This window comes from Pyrgilauda ruficollis, unplaced genomic scaffold (assembly GCF_017590135.1).
Source record: "Pyrgilauda ruficollis isolate IOZ18807 unplaced genomic scaffold, ASM1759013v1 scaffold302, whole genome shotgun sequence".
NCBI classification, from domain to species: Eukaryota; Metazoa; Chordata; class Aves; order Passeriformes; family Passeridae; genus Pyrgilauda; species Pyrgilauda ruficollis.
In genome coordinates, this window is record NW_024524401.1 from 32,271 (window position 1) to 53,956 (window position 21,686).

The 21,686-nt window shown below is 61.1% G+C and overlaps 1 protein-coding gene across 1 annotated transcript; it reads left to right on the top strand.

The window, feature by feature from the left end:
• The first annotated feature begins 374 nt into the window (after nt 1-374).
• VPS16 (VPS16 core subunit of CORVET and HOPS complexes) lies at nt 375-20,924 on the top strand. The gene is made up of 24 exons (XM_041473837.1): nt 375-527; nt 1,289-1,377; nt 1,460-1,554; nt 2,375-2,503; nt 3,006-3,150; nt 3,564-3,679; nt 5,287-5,409; nt 6,114-6,169; nt 6,311-6,400; nt 7,138-7,232; nt 12,342-12,418; nt 12,504-12,635; nt 12,707-12,834; nt 12,913-12,948; nt 14,262-14,370; nt 14,445-14,579; nt 14,654-14,762; nt 15,515-15,612; nt 16,391-16,495; nt 17,138-17,215; nt 18,037-18,206; nt 18,278-18,374; nt 19,252-19,355; nt 20,438-20,924. Exons 1-24 carry the CDS (start codon nt 475-477, stop codon nt 20,580-20,582), a joined length of 2,514 nt encoding a protein of 837 aa, XP_041329771.1. The 5' UTR covers nt 375-474; the 3' UTR covers nt 20,583-20,924.
• The last annotated feature ends 762 nt before the right edge of the window (nt 20,925-21,686 follow it).

The following is a 21,686-nucleotide window of genomic DNA, read 5'->3' on the forward strand; positions in this document are numbered from 1 at the left end:
ACCTTGAGGGACACCTGCGTGGAACAGGGGACATCTTGGGCAACACCTTCGGGGATAAGAGGCCTCTTGGGGAACTGGGAACACTATGGGGGACAACGGAGATTTTGGGGTAGAGGGGAAGTCTTTGGGGACAGGCGACACTTCGGGGGACAAGGCCTGTGCCCTCACCCAAGATGGCGGCAGTTCCCCCTTTCTCGCCGCCCTCACCCAAGATGGCGGCAGTTCCCCCTTTCTCGCCGCCCTCACCCAAGATGGCGGCAGTTCCCCCTTTCTCGCCGCCCTCACCCAAGATGGCGGCGGTTCCCCATTCACCTGCCCGTGCCCTCACCCAAGATGGCGGCGCCCAGCTCTGCGTCAGGGCGCGACGTGTGGGGCGTGGCGCGCTGAGGGAAGTTCCGGGGCTGCCGGGTCCCGGTCCCGGTCCCGGTCCCGGTTCCCCTCGGCCCATCCCGGTTCCCCCGTCCCGGCCGCGCCATGGATTGTTACACGGCCAACTGGAACCCGCTGGGCGAGGAGACCTTCTACCGGTGAGGGGCAGGGGCGGCGGCACCGGCCTGAGGGTGCTCGGAGATCCCGGGGCTCCGGGGTCCCGGGGGTGCTCGGGGGGGTGACAGGGATGGAATGGGGATGGCAGGGCTGGAAAGGGGGTCCCGGAGATGGCCGGGGTGGGGTTCTGGGGCTGTTTTGCCGTTCTGGGGTAGCCATGGGGCTGGCGGGGACGGGGGTCCCGGGGGGGTGAGGGGGTCCCTGGGTGGTCACAGTCCTGGGGCTGGCTGGGGATGGGGGTCCCGGGGTGGTTGAGGGGTCCCGGGGTGGTTGAGGGGTCAGGGTGGTCTTGGGGCTGGCTGGGAGGAGGCTCCTGTGGGGGGCTGGGGGGGCCCAAGGTGGCCCCGGCTCCCCAGGCTGGTCTGGGGGATCCCTGGGGGTCTCTGGGGGTTCCCGGGGTGTCTGTGGATCTTGGGGCTCCTGGGGGTGTCCCAGGAACAGTTTGGGAGTGGGCACTGTCCATGTCTCTCCCATCGCTGTGCCTGCTGCATGTCCGTCCATCCATCATCCATCATCCATCCATCATCCATCCATCTATCATCCATCCATCATCCATCCATCCATCATCCATCATCCATCCATCCATCCATCCATCCATCATCCATCCATCCATCATCCATCATCTATCCATCCATCCATCATCCATCCATCCATCCATCCATCATCCATCCATCCATCATCCATCCATCCATCCATCCATCCATCCATCCATCCATCCATCCATCCCTCCATGTCCCGTCAGGAAGCTGGAGCTCTACTCCATGGAATGGGGGCTGCGGGAGGACCTGCGTGACTGTGTGCTGGCAGCTGCCCCCTACGGGGGTCCCATAGGTGGGTGCAGCCCCCCGAGCCCCCCTCCCCGTGCTGGGGCCGGGCCACCAATGGCTCAGGGACTGTCCCCTCCTTGTCCCAGCTCTGCTGAGGAATTCCCGGCGGGACAAGACCCCCAGCACCCGCCCTCTCCTGGAGATCTACTCGGCCTCAGGGCTGCTCCTGGCCAGTGTCCCGGTGAGCCGGAGGGACGGAGAGCCCGGGTTTGGGGGACAGGGAGAGGGAGCTGCCCTGGGATGGAAGAGGAGGATGGGATGGGGTTGGAGCACGAGAATCCTTTCCCTGCTGATGAGGGATGGGAGAGGAGGATGGGATGGGGTTGGAGCACCAGGATTGGGCAGGAGGAGAGTCCTCCCTTCATCCTATCTGGATCTGGGAGAAGAGCATGGATTGGGGTTTGGAGCAGGAGAATCCTCTCCCTGCTGATGAGGGATGGAAGAAGAAGGTGGAATGGGCTTTGGAGCAGGAGAATTCTTTCCCTACTGCCCAGGGATGGGACAGGAGGGTGGGATGAGGACCGGAGCCACAGGAACATCCTCCTTCCCCCCTGCCTGGGGCTGAGGGGGACATGGGACAGTGGAGGAGCAGTGCCAGGACTGCAGGGACCTGCAGAGCCGGGACAGGCGGGGTGTTGGACCTCTGGGTGAGGCGCTGGACTGTGGATGAGGTGTTGGACCTCCAGGTGGGGTGTTGGACCTCTGGATAAGGCACTGACCTCCAGGTGAAGTGTCAGTGTTGGACCTCTGGATGAGGTGTGGTGTCAGCCCTGTGGATGAGATGTTGGACGTTTGGATGAGGTGTCAGACCTCTGATGAGGTGCCAGTTCTCTGGATGAGGTTTTGACCTTTTGGATGAGGTGTTGGAGCTCCGTCTGAGGTGTTGGACCTCTGGATGAAGTGTCCAAGCTCTGGACAAGCTGTCAGACCTCAGCCACCCCAGGTGTGTCCCTGGAGGGCCATCCCTGGCTCGGGGCTGACCCTTCCTGTGCCATTCCCAGTGGAAGAGCGGCCACCTGGTGCACCTGGGCTGGACAGCAGGGGAGGACCTGCTGTGCATCCAGGAGGATGGGACTGTCCTGGTCTACAACCTCTTCTGCGAGTTCAAGCGGCACTTCAGCATGGGAAACGTGAGGGAACGGGATTTGGGATGGATTTGGGATGGGATTTGGGATGGATTTGGGGTGGGGCAAGTGGGAAGGGACCTCACAGCCCATCCCATTCCACCCCTGCCCTGGGCAGAGACACTTTCCACCATCCCAGGTGGCTCCAATCCTGTCCAGCCTGCCCTTGGGCACTGCCAGGGATCCAGGGGCAGCCACAGCTTCTCTGGGAATTCCATCCCAGCCCCTCCTCACCCTCAAGCCAGGAATTCCTTCCCAAAATCCCACCCCAATCTCATCTTCTCCATTTCCCCCTCATTCTACCCCTTGTGAGATGCCCTGGGTGGAGTTTGGGGGATGCAGAACCGACTCCTTGGGGCACCACGGGGAGCCAGGGGCTGTCCCATCCCTGGGGAAAAGAGCTGGGATCCATCCCGGAGGGCAGCACATTCACTGCCTGCATCAGCCGAGCCCTGCGTGCCCCGGTGTCCCCGGTGTCCCCAGTGTCCCCTCCTCTCCTGTCCTGCAGGAGGTGCTGCAGAACCACGTGCTGGAGGCGCAGGTTTTCCACACGGAGTTCGGGACGGGCGTGGCCATCCTGACGGGAGCGCTGCGCTTCTCCCTGGCCACCAACATCGAGGACCTCAAGCTGCGCCGCCTGCCCGAGGTCCCTGGTGGGTGTCCCCATGTCCCTCTCTGTCCCCCTCTGTCCCCTCTGTACTCCCTGTTCCCCTTCTGTTTCTCTGTCCCTCTGTCCCCCCACCCATCCCCTTGTCCTTGTTTCTCTGTCCCTCTGTCCCCACATCCCCGTGTCCCCTTGTCCTTGTTTCTCTGTCCCCAATCCCCGCTGTCTCCCTGTCCCACACGCCCCTCTGTTCTGTCCCTACTGTCCCCACTGTCCCCCTCTGTCCATCTTCTGTCTACCCCTCTCCTTTTTTCCGTGTGTCCCCTCCTTGTCCCACCATCCCTCAGTGCCCTCTGTCCCCAGTCCCCCTCTGTCTGTCCCTCCCTGTCCCCTTGTCCCCCCTGTCCCTCTTCTGTCCCCCCTGTCTGCCCATGTCCCAGGGGTGTCACGCTGTCCCCGCAGGGCTGCAGAAGCCCCCGCCGTGCTGGACCGTGCTGGCCCAGGACAGGGTGACCATGGTGCTGCTGGCCATGGGACAGGAGCTCTTCCTGCTGGACAACACCTCCTGCTCCGTGCTGGTGAGACAATTTGGGAATTTGGGACAGGGCTGCACTGTCCTCGCTGTCCCCACTGTCCCTTGGGGTGTTCCTAGCTCCTTCCCCTGTCCCCTGAGATGCTCCCAGGTCCTTTTCCCACCCCATAGGATGCTCCCAGGTCCTTTTCCCACCTCATGGGATATTCCCAGCTCCTTCCCCTGTCCCCTGGGATGCTCCCAGGTCATTTTCCTATCCCATGGGATATTCCCAAGTCCTTCTCCTGTCCTTCCTGTCCCATGGAATGCTCCCAGATCCTTTCCTTGTCCCATGGGATACTCCCAATTCCTTTTTCTGTCCCGTGTGATATTCCCCATAGGATATTGCCAGGTCCTTTTCCCACCCCATAGGATATTCCCAGGTGCTTTCCATGTCCCATGGGATGCTCTCCCATCCTATAGGATGATCCCAGATCCTTTTCCTATTCCAGGGGATGCTCTCAGATCCTTCCCCTGTCCCATGGGATGCTCCCAGATCCTCTCCCATCCCAGATGCCTCTGAGGTCCCCACTGGTGACCCCCCTGTCCTAACCACGCCACTCAGGGGTCACTCTGAGGTCCCAGTTGGTGACCCCCTGTCCTGACCATGTCACTTGGGAGTCACTCTGAGCCGCCATTGTGTCCCCATTGGTGACCCCCTGTCCTGACCCTGTCACTCGGGGGTCACTGTGAGCCCCCTGTGAGCCCCCATTGGTGTCCCCTGGTGACCCCACTGTCTGACCACACCACTTGGGGGTCACCCCGAGGTCCCCACTGCTGACCCCGTGTCCTGACCACGCCACATTGGGGTCACTGTGAGCCCCCAGCGTTGTCCCCTGGTGACCCCTGTCCTGACCCTGTCCCTCTGGGGTCTCTGAGCCCCCGCTGTGTCCCCTGGTGCCCCCTGTCCTCACTCTGTCACTCTGGGGTCGCTGAGCCCCCACTGTGTCCCCTGGTGCCCCCTGTCCTCACTCTGTCACTCTGGGGTCGCTGAGCCCCCACTGTGTCCCCTGGTGCCCCCTGTCCTCACTCTGTCACTCTGGGGTCGCTGAGCCCCCACTGTGTCCCCTGGTGCCCCCTGTCCTCACTCTGTCACTCTGGGGTCGCTGAGCCCCCACTGTGTCCCCTGGTGACCCCTGTCCTCACTCTGTCACTCTGGGGTCCCTGAGCCCCCACTGTGTCCCCTGGTGACCCCCCTGTCCTGACCTTGTCACTCTGGGGTCTCTGAGCCCCCACTGTGTCCCCTGGTGACCCCTGTCCTCACTCTGTCACTCTGGGGTCCCTGAGCCCCCACTGTGTCCCCTGGTGACCCCCCTGTCCTGACCTTGTCACTCTGGGGTCTCTGAGCCCCCGTTGTGTCCCCTGGTGACCCCCCTGTCCTGACCCTGTCACTCTGGGGTCCCTGAGCCCCCACTGTGTCCCCTGGTGACCCCTGTCCTGACCCTGTCACTCTGGGGTCTCTGAGCCCCCACTGTGTCCCCTGGTGACCCCTGTCCTCACTCTGTCACTCTGGGGTCCCTGAGCCCCCACTGTGTCCCCTGGTGACCCTGTCCTGACCCTGTCACTCTGGGGTCCCTGAGCCCCCGCTGTGTCCCCTGGTGACCCTGTCCCCAGACGCCCCCCGGGCTGAGCCCCTCGGCGGGGCCATTCCTGCGCGTGGCCGTGTCCTTCACCCACCGGCACCTGGCGCTCTTCTGCGACTGCGGCACCGTCTGGATGGGAACGGCCTCGCTCAAGGTGAGCCCCACTGCCCCAGGAGTAATTAATAACAATAACAACAACAATAACAATAATAATGATAATAATAATAATAAGAAGAAGAAGAAGAAGAAGAAGAAGTATTATTATTATTGATAATAATAACAACAACAATAATAACAATAACAATAATCAATCTTTGCATGCCATTCATAATAATTAAAAAAACCTCTTTGCCTGCCAGTGATAATAATAATAATAATAGTAATAATAGTAATAATAATAATGATAATAAAATACTTGCATGCCATTGATAATAATTTAAAATAAACCTTTGCCTGCCGTTGATGATGATGATAATAATAATACTACTCCTACTAATAATAATAATATCTTTGCATGCCATTGATAATAATTAAAATAAAAACATTTGCCTGCCATTGATAATAATAAAATCCCAAATCCCAAATCCAGCCCTTTTCGTGCCACCTTTCAGCCTTTCCCTCATCCTTTCAGCCAGGAGCTGCAGGAATGTTTTTCCTGTCTTGCTTGGAGCCCTGCTTGCTCCCTGAGCTGGAAGCTCCTGTGGGACCCTCTGGTGGCCCAGCACCCACCCACATTCCCGGTTCTCCCCATTCCTAGTTCCCCCCATTCCCATTTTCCCCATTCCCAGTTCCCCATTCCCATTCCCCCATTCCCAGTTCCTGCCCAGCTGTGTCCCTGACCCCTCTCCTCTCCCACAGGAGAAATTCTGCGAGTTCAACACCGGCATCCGATCCCCGCCCAAGCAGATGGTTTGGTGAGCTGCCTGTCCCTGTCCCTGTCCCTGTCCCTGTCCCTGGCAGTGCCCACCTGCCCCCCAGCTCTGTGGGACCCTCAGGTGTCCCTGCTCTGGCTTTGGGGTCCCCAGGGCTGGGCTTGAGGGGTTGGGGTCCCGCAGGTGCACGCGGCCCCGCAGCCGGCAGCGAGCCGTGGTGCTGGCCTGGGAGCGGCAGCTGATGGTGGTGGGCAACTCCTCGGAGTGCATCCGGTATCCTTTGGGGACAGGGGACATCCACGGGCTGCTGCCACCTCCTCTGGCACCCACACTGCTGCCCCTGCGGGTCCCCTTGGTGCTCTGTCACCAGGGGTGTTCCCTTGTGCCAGGGGGTGCTCACAGGTCCTTTTCTCTCCCGTGGGATGTTCCAAAGTCCTTTCCCTGTCCCGTGGCATTTTCCCAATCCCACTCTGACTTCCAGATCCTTTTCTGTTCCCTGGGATGTTCCCAAGTCCTTTCCCCATCCCATGGGATGCTCCCAGGTCATTCCCCACCATGGGATGCTCCCAGGTCATTCCCCTGTCCCAGGGGATGCTCCCAGGTCCTTTCTCATCCCATGGGATGTTCTCAGCTCCTTCTCCCATTCCATGAGATGCTCTCAGGTCCTTCCCTTGTCCCATGAGATGCTCCCAGGTCCTCCCCCATCCCGTGGGATGCTCCCAGGTGATTCCCCTGTCCCAGGGGATGCTCCCAGGTCCTTTCTCATCCCATGGGATGTTCTCAGCTCCTTCTCCCATTCCATGAGATGCTCTCAGGTCCTTCCCTTGTCCCATGAGATGCTCCCAGGTCCTCCCCCATCCCGTGGGATGCTCCCAGGTGATTCCCCTGTCCCAGGGGATGCTCCCAGGTCCTCCCCCATCCCGTGGGGTTCCTGTCACTCCGCGCTGTCCCGGCAGTGCCGGGGGTTGCCCCCGGAGCCGTGTCCATGGCCAGTCCTTAGCACAGCCCAGCTTTGTCCTGGATGAGGATTCCTACCTGGTGCCCGAGCTGGACGGGGTCCGGATCCTGTCCCGCAGCTCCCACGAGTTCCTGCACGAGATCCCAGGTGAGTTCCCTGCCCTCCTGGGCCCTGGGATGTGGGAGCCTGGCACAGGAGTTCCCAGAGGAGCTGTGGATGCTCCATCCCTGGGAGGGTCCCAGGGCAGGTTGGACACTGGGGCTTGGAGCACCCTGGGATGGTGGGAGGTGTCCCTGGTGGGGCTGGATGGGATTTAAGGTCCCTTCCCACCCAAACCAATCTGGGATTCTGGAGCCGGGCCCTGAATGTTCTCCTGGAGAAGGGAAAAATCCAGGGAATCCTCAGAGTCCCTGAAGGGGCTCCAGGAGAGCTGCAGAGGGACTGGGGACAAGGCCTGCAGGGACAGCACACAGGGAATGGCTCCCACTGGCAAAGGGGAGATTGGGCTGGGATCTTGGCAAGGAATTGTCCAGCCTGCCCTTGGACACTGCCAGGGATCCAGGGGCAGCCACAGCTTCTCTGGGAATTCCATCCCAGCCCCTCCTCACCCTCAAGCCAGGAATTCCTTCCCAAAATCCCACCCCAATCTCATCTTCTCCATTTCCCCCTCATTCTACCCCTTGTGAGATGCCCTGGGTGGAGTTTGGGGGATGCAGAACCGACTCCTTGGGGCACCACGGGGAGCCAGGGGCTGTCCCATCCCTGGGGAAAAGAGCTGGGATCCATCCCGGAGGGCAGCACATTCACTGCCTGCATCAGCCGAGCCCTGCGTGCCCCGGTGTCCCCGGTGTCCCCAGTGTCCCCTCCTCTCCTGTCCTGCAGGAGGTGCTGCAGAACCACGTGCTGGAGGCGCAGGTTTTCCACACGGAGTTCGGGACGGGCGTGGCCATCCTGACGGGAGCGCTGCGCTTCTCCCTGGCCACCAACATCGAGGACCTCAAGCTGCGCCGCCTGCCCGAGGTCCCTGGTGGGTGTCCCCATGTCCCTCTCTGTCCCCCTCTGTCCCCTCTGTACTCCCTGTTCCCCTTCTGTTTCTCTGTCCCTCTGTCCCCCCTCCAATTCGCTTGTCCTTGTTTCTCTGTCCCTCTGTCCCCACATCCCCGTGTCCCCTTGTCCTTGTTTCTCTGTCCCCAATCCCCGCTGTCTCCCTGTCCCACACGCCCCTCTGTTCTGTCCCTACTGTCCCCACTGTCCCCCTCTGTCCATCTTCTGTCTACCCCTCTCCTTTTTTCCGTGTGTCCCCTCCTTGTCCCACCATCCCTCAGTGCCCTCTGTCCCCAGTCCCCCTCTGTCTGTCCCTCCCTGTCCCCTTGTCCCCCCTGTCCCTCTTCTGTCCCCCCTGTCTGCCCATGTCCCAGGGGTGTCACGCTGTCCCCGCAGGGCTGCAGAAGCCCCCGCCGTGCTGGACCGTGCTGGCCCAGGACAGGGTGACCATGGTGCTGCTGGCCATGGGACAGGAGCTCTTCCTGCTGGACAACACCTCCTGCTCCGTGCTGGTGAGACAATTTGGGAATTTGGGACAGGGCTGCACTGTCCTCGCTGTCCCCACTGTCCCTTGGGGTGTTCCTAGCTCCTTCCCCTGTCCCCTGAGATGCTCCCAGGTCCTTTTCCCACCTCATGGGATATTCCCAGCTCCTTCCCCTGTCCCCTGGGATGCTCCCAGGTCATTTTCCTATCCCATGGGATATTCCCAAGTCCTTCTCCTGTCCCATGGGATGCTCCCAGATCCTTTCCTTGTCCCATGGGATACTCCCAATTCCTTTTTCTGTCCCGTGTGATATTCCCCATAGGATATTGCCAGGTCCTTTTCCCACCCCATAGGATATTCCCAGGTGCTTTCCTTGTCCCATGGGATGCTCTCCCATCCCATAGGATGATCCCAGATCCTTTTCCTATTCCAGGGGATGCTCTCAGATCCTTCCCCTGTCCCATGGGATGCTCCCAGATCCTCTCCCATCCCAGATGCCTCCGAGGTCCCCACTGGTGACCCCCCTGTCCTAAACACGCCACTCAGGGGTCACTCTGAGGTCCCAGATGGTGACCCCCTGTCCTGACCATGTCACTTGGGAGTCACTCTGAGCCCCCATTGTGTCCCCATTGGTGACCCCCTGTCCTGACCCTGTCACTGTGAGCCCCCTGTGAGCCCCCATTGGTGTCCCCTGGTGACCCCACTGTCTGACCACACCACTTGGGGGTCACCCCGAGGTCCCCACTGCTGACCCCGTGTCCTGACCACGCCACATTGGGGTCGCTGTGAGCCCCCAGCGTTGTCCCCTGGTGACCCCTGTCCTGACCCTGTCACTCTGGGGTCTCTGAGCCCCCGTTGGTGTCCCCTGGTGACCCCTGTCCTGACCCTGTCACTCTGGGGTCTCTGAGCCCCCGCCCCCTGTGAGCCCCCATTGGTGTCCCCTGGTGACCCCACTGTTTGACCACACCACTTGGGGGTCACCCCGAGATCCCCACTGCTGACCCCGTGTCCTGACCACGCCACATTGGGGTCACTGTGAGCCCCCAGCGTTGTCCCCTGGTGACCCCTGTCCTGACCCTGTCACTCTGGGGTCTCTGAGCCCCCGTTAGTGTCCCCTGGTGACCCTGTCCTGACCCTGTCACTCTGGGGTCTCTGAGCCCCCACTGTGTCCCCTGGTGACCCCTGTCCTCACTCTGTCACTCTGGGGTCCCTGAGCCCCCACTGTGTCCCCTGGTGACCCCCCTGTCCTGACCTTGTCACTCTGGGGTCTCTGAGCCCCCGTTGTGTCCCCTGGTGACCGCTGTCCTGACCCTGTCATTCTGGGGTCCCTGAGCCCCCGCTGTGTCCCCTGGTGACCGCTGTCCTGACCCTGTCATTCTGGGGTCCCTGAGCCCCCGCTGTGTCCCCTGGTGACCGCTGTCCTGACCCTGTCATTCTGGGGTCCCTGAGCCCCCGCTGTGTCCCCTGGTGACCGCTGTCCTGACCCTGTCATTCTGGGGTCCCTGAGCCCCCGCTGTGTCCCCTGGTGACCCTGTCCCCAGACGCCCCCCGGGCTGAGCCCCTCGGCGGGGCCGTTCCTGCGCGTGGCCGTGTCCTTCACCCACCGGCACCTGGCGCTCTTCTGCGACTGCGGCACCGTCTGGATGGGAACGGCCTCGCTCAAGGTGAGCCCCACTGCCCCAGGAGTAATTAATAACAATAATAATAACAATAACAATAATAATGATAATAATAATAATAAGAAGAAGAAGAAGAAGAAGAAGAAGTATTATTATTATTGATAATAATAACAACAACAATAATAACAATAACAATAATCAATCTTTGCATGCCATTCATAATAATTAAAAAAACCTCTTTGCCTGCCAGTGATAATAATAATAATAATAGTAATAATAGTAATAATAATAATGATAATAAAATACTTGCATGCCATTGATAATAATTTAAAATAAACCTTTGCCTGCCGTTGATGATGATGATAATAATAATACTACTCCTACTAATAATAATAATATCTTTGCATGCCATTGATAATAATTAAAATAAAAACATTTGCCTGCCATTGATAATAATAAAATCCCAAATCCAGCCCTTTTCGTGCCACCTTTCAGCCTTTCCCTCATCCTTTCAGCCAGGAGCTGCAGGAATGTTTTTCCTGTCTTGCTTGGAGCCCTGCTTGCTCCCTGAGCTGGAAGCTCCTGTGGGACCCTCTGGTGGCCCAGCACCCACCCACATTCCCGGTTCTCCCCATTCCTAGTTCCCCCCATTCCCATTTTCCCCATTCCCAGTTCCCCATTCCCATTCCCCCATTCCCAGTTCCTGCCCAGCTGTGTCCCTGACCCCTCTCCTCTCCCACAGGAGAAATTCTGCGAGTTCAACACCGGCATCCGATCCCCGCCCAAGCAGATGGTTTGGTGAGCTGCCTGTCCCTGTCCCTGTCCCTGTCCCTGTCCCTGGCAGTGCCCACCTGCCCCCCAGCTCTGTGGGACCCTCAGGTGTCCCTGCTCTGGCTTTGGGGTCCCCAGGGCTGGGCTTGAGGGGTTGGGGTCCCGCAGGTGCACGCGGCCCCGCAGCCGGCAGCGAGCCGTGGTGCTGGCCTGGGAGCGGCAGCTGATGGTGGTGGGCAACTCCTCGGAGTGCATCCGGTATCCTTTGGGGACAGGGGACATCCACGGGCTGCTGCCACCTCCTCTGGCACCCACACTGCTGCCCCTGCGGGTCCCCTTGGTGCTCTGTCACCGGGGGTGTTCCCTTGTGCCAGGGGGTGCTCACAGGTCCTTTTCTCTCCCGTGGGATGTTCCAAAGTCCTTTCCCTGTCCCGTGGCATTTTCCCAATCCCACTCTGACTTCCAGATCCTTTTCTGTTCCCTGGGATGTTCCCAAGTCCTTTCCCCATCCCATGGGATGCTCCCAGGTCATTCCCCACCATGGGATGCTCCCAGGTCATTCCCCTGTCCCAGGGGATGCTCCCAGGTCCTCTCTCATCCCATGGGATGTTCTCAGCTCCTTCTCCCATTCCATGAGATGCTCTCAGGTCCTTCCCTTGTCCCATAAGATGCTCCCAGGTCCTCCCCCATCCCGTGGGATGCTCCCAGGTGATTCCCCTGTCCCAGGGGATGCTCCCAGGTCCTCCCCCATCCCGTGGGGTTCCTGTCACTCCGCGCTGTCCCGGCAGTGCCGGGGGTTGCCCCCGGAGCCGTGTCCATGGCCAGTCCTTAGCACAGCCCAGCTTTGTCCTGGATGAGGATTCCTACCTGGTGCCCGAGCTGGACGGGGTCCGGATCCTGTCCCGCAGCTCCCACGAGTTCCTGCACGAGATCCCAGGTGAGTTCCCTGCCCTCCTGGGCCCTGGGATGTGGGAGCCTGGCACAGGAGTTCCCAGAGGAGCTGTGGATGCTCCATCCCTGGGAGGGTCCCAGGGCAGGTTGGACACTGGGGCTTGGAGCACCCTGGGATGGTGGGAGGTGTCCCTGGTGGGGCTGGATGGGATTTAAGGTCCCTTCCCACCCAAACCAATCTGGGATTCTGGAGCCGGGCCCTGAATGTTCTCCTGGAGAAGGGATAATGGGAGGTGTCATGGATGGGGTGGGAGTGGGATGGGATTTAAGGTCCCTTCCCACCCAGCCCATTCCACAGTCCTGGTGCTGTAGGGTGCTGCCAGCTCCTGGCAGTGGGATCCTGGGCTGGAGCAGCCCCTCATCCCCGTTTTGTCCCCATCCCTGCAGAGGCCAGCCAGGAGATTTTCCGCATCGCCTCCATGGCTCCGGGCGCTCTGCTGCTGGAGGCGCAGAAGGAGTACGAGGTACATCCCCTTCCCAGAGAGCCCCCCCGGGCTGGGATCCCAAGGGATCTGTGTGCCAGGGGTTCCCATTCCCCTTTTCCTGCAGAAGGAGAGCCAGAAAGCCGACGAGTACCTGCGGGAGATCCGGGAGCAGCAGCTGCTCCCCGAGGCCGTGGGCCAGTGCATCGAGGCCGCGGGCTACGAGCACGAGCCCGACACCCAGAAATCCCTGCTGAGGGTGAGCCAGCAGCAGGAGGAGGGAGGATGAAGCTGAAGGATTTTCCCTGATTTTCCCCCCTGATCCCACAGGCAGCTTCCTTTGGGAAGTGTTTCCTGGATAAGTTCCCCCCGGAGGGGTTCGTGCGCATGTGCCAGGACCTGCGGGTCCTCAACGCCATCCGGGACTACCAGATCGGGATCCCGCTCACCTTCACGCAGTATCCTCCTGCCTGCAGTGGGGTCAGGGCCTTCCCGGGGCACCTGTGATCCCAAATGTGCCTTGACTGTCCCTACAGATACAAGCAGCTCACCATCGAGGTGCTGCTGGACAGGTGAGAGCCCCGGGAGCATCCCGAGCCTTCCCGTGGCTCCCATCCCAAATTCTCTGTGCCACAGTGTCCATCCTAATATCCTCATTTTGGGATATTGCATATCCCAAAATCCCCATCCCACATTCCCCATTCCAAGGTTCCCATCTTTCAATCCCTATCCCAAATTCCTCATCCCACCTTCTCCATCCCACAGTTCCCATCCCATTTCCATATCCAGGGGCTGAGCAGCTCCAAGCACTTGTGGATCCCTATAAATCCCGTCCATCCCACATTCCTCATCCCAAATTCCCCATCTCCCAATCTTCATCCCAAATCCCCCATCTCTCAATCCTCATCCCAAATCCCCCATCTCTCAATCCTCATCCCAAATCCCCCATCCCACATTCCCCATCCCACATTCCCAATCCCAGATTCCCCATCCCTCGTTCCCCATCCCAAACTCCCCATCCCACATTCCCCATCCCCCCTGTGTGTCCCCTGACCCCTCATGTCCCCCGACCCCTCCATGTCCCCTGACCCTCCTGGTGTCCCCTGTCCCCTCCATGTCCCCCTGTCCTCTCACGTCCCCTGATCCCCCCATGTCCCCTGATCCTCCCGTGTCCCCTGACCCTCCATGTCCCTGATCCCCAACATGTCCCCTTGACCCCTCATGTGTCCTGCTGTCCCCTCCATGTGTCCCCTGGCCCCTAATGTGTCCCCTTGACCCCTCATGTGTCTCCTTGACTCCTCTGACTCTCCTGGTGTCCCTGTCCTCTTGATGTTCCCTGTTCACCCGTATCCCCCTGACCCCCAGTGTGTCCTCTTGACCCTCATTCCCCTGACTCCTCCTGGTGTCACCTGTTCCCCCTGTTGTCCCCTGTCCGCCTGTGTCCCCTTTCCCTTCCATATCCCCCTGACCGCTCCATGTCCCCCTGGTGTCCCCTGTCCCTTTCATGTCCTCTGACACCCCTGGTTTCCCCCTGAACCTCTGTATCCCCCTGACCCCTCCATGTCCCCTGTTCCCCCTGTTGTCCCCTGTCCCCCTGTGTCCCCTTTCCCCGCCATATCCTCCTGACCCCTCCATGTCCCCCTGGTGTCCCGTCCCCCTCTGGTGTCCCTGTTCCCCCTGGTGTCCCCTGTTCCCCCGTATACCCCTGACTCCCAATGTGTCCTCTTGACCCTCATTCCCCAGACCCCTCCATGTCCCCTGTTCCCCCTGTTGTCCCCTGTCCCCCTGTGTCCCCTTTCCCCGCCATATCCCCCTGACTCCTCAGTGTCCCCTGTCCCCCCTGGTGTCCCCTGTCCCCCTGATGTCCCTGTCCCTGTGTCCCCAGGCTGGTCCTGCGCCGCCTGTACCCGCTGGCCATCCGCATCTGCGAGTTCCTGCGCCTGCCGGAGATGCAGGGCGTCAGCCGCATCCTGGCACACTGGGCCTGCTACAAGGTGAGGGGACACCCCGGGGACACCCCCAACCCCGCCTTGGGGACACCTGGGGACGCTCCTCGGTGTCCCCACAGGTGCAGCAGAAGGACAAGTCGGACGAGGAGGTGGCCCAGGCCATCAACCAGAAGCTTGGGGACACGGCGGGCATCTCCTACTCGGACATCGCCACGCGCGCCTACGACTGCGGCCGCGCCGAGCTGGCCATCAAGGTGGGCTGGTGGCCCGGGGAGGGGACACGGGCTGGCACTGCCACCCCCAGGTGACACCGCTGTGCCCTGCCCAGCTGCTGGAGTACGAGCCCCGGAGCGGGGAGCAGGTGCCGCTGCTGCTGAAGATGAAACGGAGCAAACTGGCCCTGGGCAAAGCCATCGAGAGCGGGGACACCGACCTGGGTGAGGGACACGGGGAGCCCTGGGGGGAAGTTGGGGTCTGGGGAGCCTTTTGGGGGTGTATTGGGGTCTGGGACAGCCTCTTGGGACCGTTTTGGGGAGCTCCTTGGGAAAGTAATAGGGTCTGGGGGAGCCCCTTGGGAGTGTTTTGGGATCAGGGGGAGCCTCCTGGGAACGTTTTGGGGTCTGGATGAATTCCTTGGGACCATTTTGGGGGATCTGGAGAGTCCCTTGGGACCATTTTGGGGTCTGGGAGAGCCCGTTAGGAACATTGTGGGGTCTGGGAGAGCCCTTTAGGAACATTGTGGGGTCTGGGAGAGCACCTTGGGAACATCTTGGGGTCTTTGGGGAGTCCCTTGGGAACATTTTGGGGTCTGGGAGAGCACCTTGGCAACATTTTTGGGTCTGGATGAATCCCCTGGGACCATTGTGGAGTATTTGGGGAGTCCCTTGGGAACATTTGGGGATCTGGAGGAACCTCTTGGGAATATTTTGGGGTCTGGGAGAGCACCTTGGGAATGTTTTGGTGTCTGGACGAATCCTTTGGGACATTTTGGGGTCTTTGGGGAGACCCTTGGGAATGTTTTGGGGTCTGGAAGAGCCTTTGGGGAGCGTTTTGTGGCCTTGGGGAGCACGTGGAGGATCGGGGGGCACAGAGGGGATTGGAAGGTGCAGGAAAAATCCCCACACAAAACCCTTCTGTCCCAAACCCCCTGTCCCCCTTGTCCCCTCCCCTGTGTCCCCTGTCCCCACAGTGTACACGGTTGTGCTGCACCTCAAGAACGAGCTCAACCGCGGCTCCTTCTTCATGACCCTGCAGAACCAGCCCGTGGCCCTGAGCCTGTACCGCCAGGTGAGCGCCCCAAAAACCCCTGAGCACCCCAAAACTCCTGAGTGACCCCAAAAACCCCCTGAGAGCACAGCCTGTACCACCAGGTGAGCACCCCCAAAACCCCTGAGCACCCCAAAAACACCCTGAGAGCACAGCCTATACCGCCAGGTGAGCGCCCCAAAACCCCTGAGCACCCCCAAAACCCCCTGAGAGCACAGCCTGTACTGCCGGGTCAGCACTCCAAAAACCCCAAAACACCCTGAGTGACCCCAAAATCACCCTGACACCACAGCCTATACTGCCAGGTGAGCGCCCCAAAAATCCCTGAGTGACCCCAAAACCCCCTGAGAGCACAGCCTGTACCACCAGGTGAGCGCCCCAAAAACCCCTGAGCACCCCAAAACTCCTGAGTGACCCCAAAAACCCCCTGAGAGCACAGCCTGTACCACCAGATGAAGGCCAGGGACCCCTCTGAAAAAAACCCTCTAAATCCCCCAAAACCCCTTGAACCCCCCCAAAAACCCCTTGAACCACCCCAAAAACTCCCTGAAACCCCCCCAAAACCCCCCAACCCCCCAAAAACCTCTTTAATCCCCCAAAAACCCTTTGAACCCTCCAAAAACCCCCTGAGCACCCCCAAAAAACCTTGAGGAGCTTTGAAGCAGAGACTTTCCCAAAACCCCCTGACCCCAAAGACGTCCCTTGACCCCAAGGTGTCCCCTTGACCCCAAAGGTGTCCCCTTGACCCCCTGGATGTCCCCCTGACCCCAAAGGTGACCCCAAACTCCCGTCCCCGCAGTTCTGCCGGCACCAGGAGCGGGAGACGCTGAAGGATTTGTACAACCAGGACGACAACCACCAGGAGCTGGGCAACCTGCACGTGCTGGGGGGCTACTGCCAGAAGGTCAGCGTTGGGATTGGGGATTTGGGATTTGAGAGGGGAACTGTGGGATTTGGGATGGGGGAATGGGGGTCTGGATGGGGGAATGTGGGGTTTTGGGGGGGGTTTTGGGGGTCCTCAGGGGGTTACCAGGAGCTGGGCAACCTGCATGTGCTGGGGGGCTGCTGCCAGAGGGTCAGCAGGGCTGGGGTTTGGGGTGGGGAAATTGTGGGATTTGGGATGAGGGAATGGGATGATTTGGGATGGGGGAATTGCAGGATTTGGGATGGGGGGAATTGAGGGATTTGGGATGGAGTGGGTTGTGGGATTTGGGGTGGATCTGGGAATTGTGGGATTTGGGATGGGGGAAATGGCAGGGGTTGGGATGTGGGAATGGGGCTCTGGGTGTGGGAATGGGGACTTGCCAGTTTGCACCCCAGGGCTGGGGGGACCATGCCCATCCCATGCCACGTGTGCCAGGTTTGGGATGCTGCCCAGGGGGTCAGGATCTATCCAGGGATCCCACCCAGGGAATGACGTCTCTGTGCCATGTCCCCGTGTCTGTGCCATGTCCCCGTGTCCATGCCATGTCCGTGCCATGTCCCCATGTCCGTGCCATGTCCCTGTCCCCATGCCATCCCCGTGCCATCCCCGTGCCATTCCCAGCGGATCGAGGGCCGCGTGGCCGCCCTGCAGAACGCCCTGGACGAGTTCTACAAGGCCAAGAACGACTTCGCTGCCAAGGTGAGAGTGCCCGGGGACACCGGGGACAAAGTCACCTGTGTCTGACCTGGGGACAAGGCTGGGACAGGGCTGGGGACCCCAAAGCTGGGATGGAGACTCTGGAACTGTGACAGTGACCCTGGGGCTGGGCTGGGGACACTGAGGCTGAGACAGGGACACCAAGGATGGAATTGGCACATTGGGGCTGGGACAGGGACTCCAAGGCTTAAATGGGGACCTCAGGGTTGGAATGGGGACTGTAGGCTGGGACAGCCACTCCAAGGCTGTGACAGAGCTGGAAAAGGGTGGGACAGGGCTGGGAAAGGCGCCTCAGGTTAGGATGGGGACCCTGGTGGTGGGATGGGGACATTGAGTCTGGGACAGGGACACCAAGGCTTGATTGGGGACCTCAGGGTTGGGATGGGAACTGTGGGCTGGGACAGCCACTCCAGGGCTGGAAAAGGGACTTCAAGGATGGGACAGGGCTGGAAAAGGGACCTCAGGTTGGGATAGGGACCCTGGGGCTAGGCTGGGGACATTGAGGTTGGGACAGAGACACCAAGGCTGGGCCAGGAACTCTGGGACTGGGACAGGGACACTGAGGCTGGGCTGGGGACACCAAGGCTGGATCAGGGACCTCAGGGCTTGTACAGAAACCCCAAAGCTGGGATGGAGACCCTGGAACTGTGACAGGGAGCCCAAGATTGGGACAGGGACCTTGAGGCTGGGCTGGGGACATTGAGGCTGGGACAGCCACCACAAGGCTGGGCCAGGGACCTCAGGGCTGGGACAGGGGACATGGAGGCTGGGCCAGGGACCCCGCAGCTGTCCCCGTGTCCCAGGCCACGGAGGAGCAGATCAAGCTGCTGCGGCTGCAGCGGCACCTGCAGGAGGAGCTGGACAAGCCCTACCTGGACCTGTCCCTGCACGACACCGTGGCCACCCTCATCCTGGACGGGCACCACAAGCGCGCCGAGCAGCTCTACCGGGACTTCAGGATCCCTGACAAGAGGTGGGCACGGGCTCTGGGGGGGCTGGGGGGGCTCCAGGGACAGCCCTGACCCCCCGTGCCCCTGTTCCCAGGTACTGGTGGCTGAAGATCAACGCCCTGGCCACCCGCGGGGACTGGGAGGAGATGGAGAAGTTCTCCAAGAGCAAGAAGTCGCCCATTGGGTACCTGGTGAGAGCTTGGGCTGTGTCAGTCACCCCCAAGTGTCCTCCCAGCATCTTCCTCCCCTCCCTGCCCTCCCATCATCTTCCTCCCCGTTCCAGTTCTCCCATCCCCTTCTACCCCTCTTGAGCTCTCCCATCCTCTTCCTCCCTTCTCCATCTCTCCCATTCCTGCTCTTCCACCGTTTTGCTTCCTTCTCCATCTCCCCATCCTCTTCCTCCCTTCTTCACCCACACCTTCTTCCCTCTCCAACCCTCCTATCCTCTCCCTCTCCTCCTCCCCTTTCCACCTCCACCATCCTTTTCCTCCTCTCTCCAACCCTCCCATCCTCTTCCTCCCCATTCCAGCTCTTTCACACCCTTCCCTCTCTGACCTCCCACCCTCTTCCTCCCTTCTCTATCTCTCCCATTCTTCCTTCCTTCTTCAGCCTTCCCATTCCTGCTCTCCCACCCTCATCATCCCCTCTCCAGCCCTTCCACTGTTTTCCTCCCATCCTTTTCCTCCTTCTCCAGTCCTTCCATCCTTGCATTCCCATCCTCTTCCTCCCCTTTCCACCTCCACTGTCCTTCTCCTCTCTCCAACCCTCCCATCCTCTTCCTCCCTTCTTCAAATCTCTCATCCTTTTCTTCCCCTCTCCATCTCCCCATCCTCTTCCTCCCTTCTGCCCTCCCATCTTCTTCCCTCTCCAACCCTCCCATCCTCTTCCTCCCCATTCCAAGTCTTCCACACTCTTTCCCACCCTCCCATCCCCTTTCTCCCCACTCTGACCCTCCCACCCTCTTCCTCCCCTCTCCAGCCCTTCCATCCTCCTCTCCCTGCCTCTCCCTGCTCTTCCTCACCTCTCCCTGCTCTTCCTCACCTCTCCCTGCTCCTCCTCCCTCCCCAGCCCTTCGTGGAGGTGGCGGTGAAGCACCACAACCGCTACGAGGCCAAGAAATACGCGCCCCGCGTGCCGCCCGAGCAGCGCGTCAAGGCCTTCGTCCTCGTGGGGTGCGTCAGGGACACCCAGGGACCCTCGGGGGACATCCAGGGACCCTCAGGGGACATCCCAGGGACCCCCAGGGGACATCCAGGGACCCTCGAGGGACATCCAGGGGACCCTCAGGGGACATCCAGGGACCCTCAAGGGCCATCCAGAGACCCTCAGGGGACATCCCGGGGACCCCCAGGGGGCATCCAGGGACCCTCGGGGTGTACATCCACGGGACCCTTTGGAGGGATATCCAGGGGACCTTCAGGGGGACGTCCAGGGGATCCTCAGGGGACATACACCCAGGGACCCTCAGGGGGACATCCCAGGGACCCTCAGGGGACATCCAGGGACCCTCGGGGGGGTACATCCTCGGGACCCTTTGGAGGGATATCCAGGGGACCTTCAGGGGGACGTCCAGGGGATCCTCAGGGGACATCCAGGCAACACTCGGGAGGACATCCATAGGACCCTCTTGGGGACATCGAGGGGACACTCGGGGGCTACATCTGGGGGACGCTCTGGGGGGATATCCAGGGGATCCTTGTGGAGACATCCTGGGAATCCTCAGGGGGACATCCAGGGGACCCTCAGGGGACATCCTGGGGACCCTCATGGGACATCCAGGGGACCCCCAGGGGACCCTCAGGGGGACATCCAGGGGAGCCTTAGAGGTACCTCCAGGGGACCCTTGGGGGGACATCCAGGGGACTCTCAGGTGGACATCCCGGGGATACTCAGGGGGGACATCCAGGGAACCCTCAGGGGTGACATCCTGGGGAACCTCATGGGACATCCAGGGAACCCTCAGGGGTGACATCCTGGGGACACTGAGGGGGAAGTCCACGGGATCCTCGGGGGGACATCCTTGGGACCCTCGGGGGGGACATCCAGGGGACCCTCATGGGGACACCAGGCTGTGGAAACACGCAGTGGGACTCCCTGTGTGGCAGCAGCGGGGATTTGGGGGTGACACCGTGTGGGGCTTTGGGGACGCCGGGAGCCGCCGGGGCGGTGGGACAGCGTTGAGAAGTGAGGGTGCCCCGTGTCCCCGTGCTGTCCCCACCCCGTGCTGTCCCCTGACGGCTCGCTGGTGTCACAGGGACCTGGAGCAGGCGGCCGAGGCGGCCATGGAGCGCAGGAGCGAGGCCGAGATGAGCCTGGTGCTGGCTCGGTGCTGCCCCGGCACCGACAGCGCCCTGGCCGACAGGCTCACCCGGGCACGGGCACAGCTCCTCAAAAAGTGACCCTGGGCACTCCGGGGACACCGCGGGACACCGCAGGGACACCCTGGGGACACCCCCATGGACACCACAGGGACACCACCAGGGACACCACCAGGATATCCCATGGACACTTCCAGGGATACCCCGTGGACACCCCCGGGGACACCCCCAGGACAGCCCATGGACACCACCTGGGATACTCCATGGACACCCCTAGGATACCGTAGGGACACCCCCATGGACACCCCCAGGACCACCCCCATGGACACCCCATGGACGCTCCCAGGGACACTGCAGGGAGACCCCCCCAGGACACCACAAGGACACCCCCATGGACACCCCGGGGACACCCCAGGACACCACAGGGACACCCCCGAGGACACCCCCAGGGACACCCCGGGGACACTTGGGGGGCTGGGTTTGGGGGCACCCCATGGACACCACCAGGGATACCCCCATGGACACCCCATGGACACCCCCGAGGACACCCCCAGCCCCCCCAGGGTGTCCCTGTCCTCTGGAAGCTGCTCCCGGCCTTGTCCCTGCTGGATGGATGGCAGAGGTGGCACCGCTGGGGACAGGGCTGTCCCCTCCCTGCGTGTGCAATAAAGAGAAGAGCTCCGTGTCCTGGGCCACCGAGGAGGGCGTGGGGGCCTTGGGGACACCGGGATGGTGGGAGGGGACAGTCGGGGACACAGCGGGGCTTCAGGAGCGGTTCCAGGGAGGGGAGGTCACCGGGTGTCCCCAAGGGTCACTTGGGGGGACATTGCTGGGGTCGTTGGGGGGAGGTTGCGGGGAGCTCTGGGCAGATATTGGGGGTGACACTGGGGGGACATTGGGGAGTTCCTGGGAGGACACTGGGGGGACATTTGAGGGGTCCCGGGGGGACATTTGAGGGGGACATTGTGGGGACATTGTGGGGGGGTCCTTGGGAGGACATTGGGGGGTACGTTGTGGGGGTCATTGGGGGGACATTGTGGGAGGCCCATTGGAGGGACATTGGGGAGTCCCTCAAGTGACATTGAGGGAGGTCCTTGGGGGTATATTGGGGAGTCCTTGGGGGGACACTGGTGGGTCCCGGGGGGACATTGTGGGGACACGGGGGGGGGTCCGTCCCCGCTCTAT